The 10,955-nt window shown below is 35.7% G+C and overlaps 1 protein-coding gene across 3 annotated transcripts in view; it reads right to left on the reverse strand.

Moving 5' to 3' along the window:
- Window positions 1–7,668, reverse strand: part of CCDC171 (coiled-coil domain containing 171) — a gene marked incomplete at both ends in the record, with an annotated part of 355,055 nt that extends 347,387 nt beyond the window's left edge. For all 3 annotated transcript variants that reach the window (XM_079707044.1, XM_079707043.1, XM_079707042.1), the window contains 2 exons: window positions 205–340; window positions 7,625–7,668. In XM_079707044.1, coding sequence (XP_079563170.1) covers window positions 205–340; window positions 7,625–7,668 — 180 coding nt within the window. The remainder of the gene's footprint in view (window positions 1–204; window positions 341–7,624) is intronic.
- Window positions 7,669–10,955: the final 3,287 nt, after the last annotated feature.

The following is a 10,955-nucleotide window of genomic DNA, read 5'->3' on the forward strand; positions in this document are numbered from 1 at the left end:
AATACAATACTTCATTAAATTTCTACTTTAACACTCCTATACAATTCCACTGTATTTAAAAAAACCATCTGTCTTATTAATGTCCTTTTTAAGCACACGAATGTTACAGTGATAAATGTTAAAACAAGTACTTTCTAATATGAAATGAATCTAAAATAATCAAACTCTACTTTTAACATTATCTGAGAAGAAAATAAATTCTACCTCTGCATTGTGCTTAGCTGTTATTTCTAATTTTTCTTTCTTAGCCCAATGGAGTTTCTTTCTGAGATCAGCAGTAATATCCAAGTCTGTTTCATTTTTAACCATTTGTTTTATATCAGATGAGGCATTCTTCAACCTATAAAATGAGATCAAAATAAAATATAATTATTATTAAGGATATTTCCAGCATTTCCCGTATTTCTGATAACTTATTTTTCAAAAAAAAAACAGTGAACATGTTATGGTCCTTACCCTAAAAAAACTTACATGCCAGTAAAAGATACTGATTGCAAAAGCTAGACAGAAATGCAAAGCAGTATATGACTAGAAACAAACCACTGTCCACTGGGAAACCACCATATTGTTCAAGATGGGCAATAAAGGTTATCTGATCCTATCACAAGCTGGCAAGTTTTGGAGAACACTGAGTTCTTTCCTTTTAACCTTTTTAAATAACATATCTTACTTAATGCAAATATAACACATATTACAAAAAGATAAAGTGTAAGAGAATACAGACTCATGCTTTTAAATGGCAGAGTAAAGTTCTACTCTCTCCCCAAAAGTAAAATTAAAATTTTAACTAATTTAACAGCAAAGAGAATTTAGAGATATAAACTCACAAGGAGAATTAGTACCAGAGATGAGACAATAGCAATAAAATACTGGAAGTTGGAACGCAGGTGGATAAGTGGTATGTGATTTATGTAAGAGAGCTGAATTCAAAGCCAACAGTAGGAAAAGCAACCTGATTTACGCCAGAGTCCCAAAAAGCTCAGTTCACTGGCAACACCTTTTAAAATAGGGGTAAAAGCAGAGCAGAAAACAGGAGAATTGGTTGAAAGTCTGCCAAAGAAATAATAAGATCCTCAGACCCTCTGCCCTATACACCACACAACTGGGTATTGATTTTTTCCCCACTCTGGCAGAACACTAGGGGTTTATCCCCTGGAGAGGATAAAACAGAACGTCTCTGGATTGGAGACATCAGATACTAATCGGGTAAGTGTTCCATACCAAAAGCAAGAGACTCGAGTAAAAAGTTATATAATAAATTATATCCCTGGTCTTCTAATGCTTATTGTCTAACAGAACAATGTCAGCCAAAGCAGAGACTAGATGGATCTTCCCTGGAGAATCTAACCAGCCAGGTGAAAAAGACCTAAAGATGCTGATGTTAGGGGTTCTCCAGCAAAACAGCTTAACCAGATCACCCTACAGAGAATGCCTCATACACTGAGCTTCCAATCAACTTTTTAGGCCTCTACTTTTAAATATGAACAGAGAGCCAAGGATCACCAGAAGTTAAGCTGCATCTGATAAGAAAGACAGAGACTACAAGAGGCAGGGAAGAAGTCAAAGATGATGCAGGGAAAAGATAACTTTAAAAAAAGAAAAAACCCTTAACATTAAAATCCTCAGAAAAATAGGAGAGGATAAAAAAATCCATAAAACAAAAACTGGATGTAATTAAAAATGAAATATTCATAGAAAAAAAGAGCTCTTGGAAATCAAAAACACAAACTAAGAAATGAAAAACTAAATAAATAAATGTAAAAACAAAAATCTCCCAGATGCCTAAAAGCATTCCAAGAGAAAATAATTTCCAATTTAGAATTTTATGCTCAACAAGTACCATTCAAAGACAAGAGTATGAGAGAGACTATTTCAGATCTACAAGACATCAAAACATTTATAAGGGGCTACTGGAAGACTTATTTCACCAAAATAAGGACCCACACTGAGAAAGAGAAAGAAATGGGATCCCAGAAGTAGGGTACTCAAGATAAGAAAACAGCAAAGGGATGTCTAAGATAGTGATGAAAGGAAGCACCCAGTGAAATTTGTGCAGCGAATCACTTAAAGGGCAATCTGTTCCAACTGTACTGGCCAATGCCTCCAGGAGTAATTTCTTTAAGATGAAAAGAGAAAAATAACAGAATACATCAACTATGTGAACATATTGAGAGATTTATAAAACTTCGTGGGAGTGTGAAGTTGAATTCATAAGTTCATGGAAATTACGCCAAGTAAACAACAAATGAGACAACTATTAATTAAATCCAAGAAAAACAAAATGTATACGAGAGAAAAAATGTCACTGAATACTACTACATCGCTCAACTGGAAGTTTTGATAATTATATGATAATGTAAACATTGATTAATCTAACCAAGATTATATATCACTAAATGAAGAGAGAATAGAAAAGGGAGGCAAGTATGAATGAAAACTAAATTATGAACTTCTATAGTGGAAAGTCAGTAGATAATGGCTAAACATGAAAAATCAAATAGTAATATAAAAAAATTTTTTGAAGAGGTATGGATTTTAAAAAACCATCTCAGAGAGTTGAAAATGATTCTTTCTAGGGATAAAGAAAGTTATTTGTCTCAAGGTAATAAGTACTGCTATTTTTCCTAACAGCAGTAAGTAAGACTTTTAGAACAATTAGTCTTTAAATAACATGCATATGTAATTTTTTTAAAATAAGACTAAAATAAAACAACAGGGAATCAATGAAACCAAAATTTGATTCTTTAAATAGATGAATAAACTTGATAAACCTTTGGTTAGCTAGACAAAGAAAAAAGAGAAGAAACTCAAAGTATAAGCAAAGAATAAAAAAGGGAATGGCACTACCAACCTAGAAGGATTATAATGAATACCATCAACAACTTTATGTTAACAAGTTAGACAATTTAAATCAAATGGACAAATTCCTAAAAGGACAGTAATTACTAAAACTAACTCAAAAAGAAAGAGAAAATCTGAATAGACCTATAACAGATAACAACAATGAATTAATAATTTTAAAAATCTAATCATAGAGAAAGTCCAAGTCCAGATTCTACCAAACTTTAAGGAAGAAATAATACCAATCCTCACATTAGAGGAGGAAACATTTCTCCAAATCATTGAGTCCAGCATTACCTAATACCAAAATATGGCAGACATCTCAAGAAAGGAAGAGTACAGACCAAGATCTTTCATGAATAGAGATACAAAAAATCCTCAACAAAACATTAGCAAACCAAATCCAGCAACATCTTGAAAGAATTAAATTACAACATGATTAATTGGGATTTATCCCCAAAATAGAAAATTGGTATAATGTCTGAAACTCAAGTGATGTAATATACCATTTTACTAAAACAAAGAATGAAAACTATATGATCATCTCAACAGATACAGAAAAAGTATTTGACAAAATCCAACACCCATTCATGATTTAAAAAAATAAAAAGTAACACTCAACAAACTAGGAATACAAGGAAATTTCATCAATCTGATAAAGGGCCTCTATGAAAAACTGCCAAAAAGTAGCATCAAACTTAATGGTGAAACACTGAAAGCTTCCCCTAAGACTGGGAACAAAACAAAGATGTCTGCTAGTAACACTTCTATTCAAGACTGTATTGGAGGTTCTAGACAGTGCAATCAGGAAAAAAAAAAAGAAAAGAAAAGAAATAAAAGGCACATATACTGGAAGGGAAGAAGCTTTAATTGCAAAGAACATGATCCTGTAAGATTATCCTAAGAAATCCATTAAGAAGCAAAAAGACTAGAACTAAAAAACAATTTCAGCAAGGTCACAGAATATAAGATCAATATGCAAAAACCAATCACATTTCTAAACACTAGCAATAAATAATCCAAAACTGAAATTTAAAAAATAATTCCACTTATAATAGCATCAAGTAAATAAAATAGATTTAGGATTAAATTTAACAAAAAATGTGCAAGACTTCTACACTGAAAAGCATAAATTATTGTTGAGCTAAACTGAAGACCTAAGTAAATGAAAAGACATTCCAGGGCTTCCCTGGTGGCGCAGTGGTTGAGAGTCTGCCTGCCAATGCAGGGGACACGGGTTCGAGCCCTGGTCTGGGAGGATCCCACATGCCGCGGAGCAACTAAGCCCGTGCGCCACAGCTACTGAGCCTGCGCGTCTGAAGCCTGTGCTCCTCAACAAGAGAAGGCCGCGGCAGTGAGAGGCCTGCGCACCGCGATGAAGAGTGGCCCCCGCTCGCCGCAACTAGAGAAAGCCCTAGCACAGAAACGAAGACCCAACACAGCCAAAAATAAATAAATAAATTTATAAAAAAAAAAAAAAAGACATTCCACATTCACATTCATGTATTTGAAGACTAGTATTTTAAGATGACCACTTTCCCCAAATTGATCTACAGATTCAACATATTGCCTACCAAAATTCCAGCAGGCTTATTTTTGCAGAAATTGACAAGCTGACCCTAAAAATTATATGGAAAAGCAAAGGACTCAGAAAAACCAAAATAATCTTTAAGAAAAACTAATGGGAGGACTTGCACCTTCTAAATTCAAAACTTACCATAAAGCTACAGTAATCAGAACAGTGTAGAATTTGAATTAAGAATAAACACGTAGATCAGTGTACCAGAATTGAGACCACAGAAATAAAGTCATATATATATACAGTCAATTAATTTTCAACAAAGGTGTCAAGACAATTCAATGGGGAAAAGATAGTCTTATCAACAAATGGTGCTAAAACAAGTGATCTCCATAGGGAAAAAGATAAATTTAGACCCTTACTTCACACCATATACTACAAAGTAACTGAAAATGGAGCCCAGACCTAAATGTAAGAACTAAAATTATAAAAATTCTAGAAAAAAACTTAGAAGAAAAATCTTCATGACCTTAAGTTGGGCAAAATTTCTTAGATATGAAACCAAAAGCACAATGCATAAAGAAAAAGAATTGAACTTCATAAAAATTAATAACTTTTACACTTCAAAAGACATTATTAAGAAAATGAAGTCAAGCCAATAAATGGGAAAAGATATTTGAAAATTATATATCTGATAAAGGATTTGTATCCAGAATACATAAAGAACTCTTTTTTTTAAATAAATTTATTTTATTATTATTTTTTTTTTGGCTGTGTTGGGTCTTCATTGCTGCACACGGGCTTTTCTCTAGTTGTGGCGAGAGGGCGCTACTCTTCGTTGCAGTGTGCGGGCTTCTCATTGTGGTGGCTTCTCTTGTTGCGGAGCATGGGCTCCAGGCACGTGGGCTTCAGTAGTTGTGGCACACGGGCTTAGTTGCTTCATGGCATGTGGGATCTTCCCAGACCAGGGCTCGAACCCGTGTCCCTGCATTGGCAGGCGGATTCTTAACCACTGCGCCACCAGGGAAGCCCCTAGAATACATAAAGAACTCCTGAAGCTCGATAACAAAAAGATGAATAACTCAATTTAAAATCAGGCAAAAGATCTGAATAGGCTTTTCACCAATGAAGATACACAAATGGCCAAAAAAAGCACATGCAAAGATGTTCAACATCATTGCTCACTAGGAAAACACAAAATAAAATCACAATGACATATTACTTTACTCTCACTGGAATGGCTATAATCAAAAAGTCAGAAAACAACAAGTGTTGGGGAGGATGTGGAAATGTATAAAACCCTTATACACTGCTGGTGGAAATGTAAAATGGTTCAGTCACTTTAGAATACAATTTGGCAGTTGCTTAGAAATTTTAACATAAATTTACTATATGATGAAGTAATGGTGCTCCTAAGAATCTACCCAAGAGAAATAAAATATGTCTACACAAAGACTTGCACACAAGTGTTTATAGCAGAGTTATTCATAATAGGCAAAATGTGGAAACAATCCAAATGTCCATCAACTGGTGAATGGTTAACTAAAATGTATATACCCATAAAATGGAATAATATTCAGCAATAAGAACAAAGTACTGACACATGTTACAACATAATAAATCTGAAGAACATGCCTACTGAAAAGAAGCCAGACACAAATGACCACATGTTGTATGACCCCAGCTATATGAATTGTTCAAAAAAGGCAAATCTATAGAAACAGAAAGTACATTCGTGGTAAATAGCAGAGTTTAAATAACTTCATCGGTCCAGATTCTAGAAGTCTGAAGAGTAATTTAACCATTAAAAATTATGACAGATGTATATTAATTTGGCAAGATGTTCCCCCCAAAATTGAAAAAGCAAGATACTAAATAATGTAAAATATTATTCTAATTTTTAAAATATATATTTATATGTTCAAAAGAAAAGGTCTGGGCAAGTAAATACCAAAATACTGTCGGTAGCTAACTCTAAGTGGTAGGATTATAAGCAGTTTCATTGTTTTATTCATCTGTATTTCTTAAATTATTCGAAAAACACATGCATTATCTGCATTAAAATATACATTATCTATGTGTATATATATATATGCACCTATATAAGACAGGATATCAGAGCAAGAAGGAACCTTAAAACACTCTGTTTAGCAGTTTTGAACCATCTTCCTCACCATAGTGGTAGAGAACCAGCTGATGAGACCTCACTCTTAACCCTTGAAACATCTAAAACAAAAAATTCTTTTTAAGATAAAATTTTAGTAAAGAAAAATATTAATATTTTACTCATTTATTCTCTGTCTTGCTCCAGAAAGGATTTCAGGTAGCTCCTAAAGACAGGTGGGAAATGTTTACAAAGCAAATCCTATTTATAAAGCAAGGTACATGTTAGTCATGGTACTCCCCCCACCCACACATCCTTGCTGAAAAGGTGCTCAAGATCAGTTCTTCTCAAACTAAACGTGAGCAAGGACTATCCCCACCCCACTCCCATTGCTTCTGTAAAATACATTTAAAAGGGATAACTAAAAAAGAAAATTTAAAAACAGATAAAATTCAACTCTAAGTCTTTTATTATTAGATTCAACAAACAGAAAATTACTGTTACATGATTATAAGTTTCTAAACACTTGCTTTCAATTTCTGTACTTATTTCTTCATAAACCACACTTTGAGTTGCACTCTCCGAAATGATTCCATTTCGTATTATGGACTCAGAGTTTTTATATTATTTACATAAGATATGAATAAACCAAAGGTAGGCACCTCACCCAAAGGCATATATGAATGGTACAAAAAAGATGAGCAACAGCAATTCTTCGAATGTAAACTCCAAGAAAAGGAGCATTAGCAAGAGGAGCTAAAACTAACAGAACGCTTAAGTAGAGTGATGAATCAGAGTTGGGGCAATGAGGAAATAAGAGGAAACACAGCAACACAGATTGTGGCAAGCCAAGTAATAATGAATAAGCAGAAGAAAAGATTTAGAGAAGTGGAAAAGAATAAGCAAGTCTCTAGGGACTGGAGAAAGTACAGACACTGACTTTTGTACAGAGTTAGCAAAGGAACATAAAGAGCCACACAGAGTCTCCAGACCCAGTTCTGGTTTCTATGAGGCACCATTCCTGCTCCTCCAGTCCCATGAAATTTCCACTTCCCTTACCATCCCGTGAGAATTCTTACAATCAGCCTCTCCAACCACTTATTTCTCCCTGCTCCCTGCAACCAAAAGCATTCCTCAACTAGAAGAGACTGGAGGCTTACCTTTGGATATCACCAGGGGCATTATTTGAAGTGTTCAAACTCATGATGAGTCCTCCAACTCTTTCAAAATACCCCGCTGTTCCTTAATGATATACTTCGTTATTAATGATTAAAACTGTCCAAGATGTCTGTGGCTTACAGGTTACACGGGCTGAAGCCTGTTAAAATAGTAAACAATATAACAGTAGTTATTTATATGAGTCCTGAGACTAGGGGTGATTTTTCTTTTGTTTTTTGACTTATCTGTATTTTTAAGATTATTCTTTTAAAAACATGTAAATACTTGTATTTTTAAAAGCCACAGTGTTTGGGGACTTCCCTGGTGGTCCAGTGGGTAAGACTCCATGCTCCCAATGCAGGGGGCCCAGATTCAATCCCTGGTCAGGGAACTAGATCCCGCATGCATGGCACATCTAAGAGTTCACATGCCACAACTAAGAGTCTGCATGCCACAACAAAAGGATTCCACGTGCCGCAATGAAGGCCCCGCGTGCCACAACTAAGACCTGACACAGCCTAAATAAATAAATAAACATTTTTTTAAGTTATAAAAATAAAAAATAAAATAAAAGCCACAGTGTTTTATTTCTTTTTAAATAAGATTAGAAACAAAAATGACAAAACATCAGAAAGAAATTCCTTCTTATAAGAATAAGCTAATACTATTAGATTCTTTTAATTTCTCAAATAAAAAGTAATAAAATAGTGACTAATTGTTCTTAAACTGGAAGAGGAATAGGTAGTGCCTACCTCTAGGGCACAGAATTCAGTATGAAAGAAAATGCAGTCCAGGGATGTTTTGGGGTCCCAAAAGACTTTTTCATAAATGAAATATTTTTAATGCAATGTTACAATCAAAGAGGCCAAGGCACTCCCACATAAAAGATCTTACAGTAATTTTCAAAGGCCTTCTCCCAAGGGATTGAGGAGGAAAAAGGAAAGGAGAGAGTATTTGTCACTTACCCTGGCCTTCTCTCCAGAACACTCTTCTACCAGAGATACTCAAAATTATACAGAGTCAACAATTGTAAGTTACTTTACTACAGTATGAAGGACTCTCTGGGTAAACATCTCAACCAGAGAGATAACAATAACTAACTAACTCCAAATAGACACAAATATGAAGATCTCACAAGGTCTCTTGGTATCCCCAGTAGAAGTCCAATATCCTAAGAAAGACCATGAGATTTGGTCTCAGAGAGATCTGTGCTAGGATTCCAATAAGCTTCTTACAAGTATGTGGTCATGGGCAAGTCACTTAAACTCTCTGAGCTTGTCTCCTCAACCATAAGGAGATAACTATATCAAGCTCATATATTTGATATTTAAGTAATATACACAGCACATATACAGTACACAGTCACTGTCAGTTTCTATTACTGTAACACAAACCCTCTGAGATCTCTGATAAAGGAAAGGAGTAGGTGACACTTGGGGTGATTTGGTCTGGTTAAAGACGTAATAAAAGAATTGTTTAGTGGGAATTCCCTAATGGTCCAGTGGTTAGGACTTGGAGCTCTCACTGCCAGGGGCCTGGGTTCAATCCCTGGTGGGGGACTAAGATCTCACAAGTCAGGTGGCGCAACCAAAAAAGTAAAAACATAAAAATTAAAAGGCCAGGACACTGGCCTGAGAGGCCAGGACAATGAGTGATAAATGACCCACCAAGGCACACCATTATGAAAAAAAAAGAATTGTTTAGTAAAACTGTAGGTATACAGGGATAGCTAGAAGATGCCCCCCTCAAAAAAAATCTAAACTGATCTGTCCCTGCTCCCAATAAACAACCCTGAGAGAGATCACTGAAAGAAAAGAGCCTCAAACAAGCCAACTGAGATGTAGACTCAAACACAGTACTAAGAACTGACTAATGGCTCCTACAGCCAAACACTAAGGGATCTTCAAAACAGTCAGTGATTCACACAGCTGATGCAGAATAGTTTGACCTAGGACAAAGAAGAGAGAACTTTTACCAAGATGGGGGGAAAAAATCCCATTTCTCCAGGGACCTAAATACTAAGTTTGGGAATAGTGGTAGACAAACAAACACCACTATCATTAATCTATTGAGCACCTAGTAAAATGTCAAGCACTGGGTATGTAAAGATTATCCTTTTCAACAGAGAAAACTAAGAGATTAGAAGTAATTTGTCAAAAGACACATAGTTACAGAACCAAAATTCCAACTCATTACTACCTGTCTATCTAACTCTAAAGCCCAAGCTCTTTCTACAAGGTCATTGTTGATACAGTTAAGCTATAAATTACCTTACCTGAGGTTCATTATCCTCATTTCAATTACAGAAACTCATCTAATTCAGAAAGTCTTAAATGACTTGCCTAAGGCCAGTCAGCTACTAAGTAGGGGACACCAAGGACTCAATCAAGCTCTTCTGATACTGAGTCCCAAAATCTTTTCATCTTACCACCATGCCCCCAAAGCTCAGACTCCAGAGGAACTGCCTTCAGAATGGAAGTATAAGAGTTAGAAGGGACTCTTCCATACTTAAGAGTAATGTACAACGCTCAAAAGTATGTACAAAATGTTTCTATTTTTAAAGTGAAAAGGATGAAACACACACACACATGCATATGTGTCACAATAGGCATAAACAGAGCCTCTATTTACCTCACAGGAAAAGAATTTATATACTTAGGGCCTTAATAATGTCTGCGTTTTTTGTTTTGTTTTGATCTTGGGCAGAGAAGTGTGGGAAGAGGTAGGTTTACCAAATTTTCACATAGTTGTTTCAATAAAGCTAAATTGAAGGCAACCACCATTTTTCAGTGTATTATTTTGCTATGTAACATCTTCAAATCTGAATGGTCTTCTAGAGAGAAAATGGTCTTCTATAGCTCAGGTGCAAGTTTCATTAACTTCCAGATCACTGATACAGATAACGTAGTAGGCAGATGGTCCCCATGATCTCTGCCCCCTGGTGTTTCTCTCTTGTATAACACCCTCCCCTTTACTGCGGGCAGAACCTGTGACTTGCTTCTAACCAACAGAATATGGCAAAGGTGACAGGCTGCACTCCCATGATTATATTATGTTATATAAGACTCTGTCCTAGCAGAGTGAAGTGACAGACAACCTCTAGCTGATTGTGAAGAAGCACACTGTCACGCTGTGAACTGCCTACGGAGAGGGCCACGTGGCAGAGAACTGCAGGCAGCCTCCAACCCACAGGCAGTAAAAAGCCGGATCCCTCGGTCATACAGATGCCAACAGGAAATACATTCTGCCAACAACCTGAATGAACTGGGTAGCAGATTCTTTCCAGTCAAGCCTCCAGATGAGAACACAGCCAGCAGCACCTTGACAGCAACT

Source organism: Hyperoodon ampullatus (genome assembly GCF_949752795.1).
Source record: "Hyperoodon ampullatus genome assembly, chromosome: 6".
NCBI lineage: Eukaryota > Metazoa > Chordata > Mammalia > Artiodactyla > Ziphiidae > Hyperoodon > Hyperoodon ampullatus.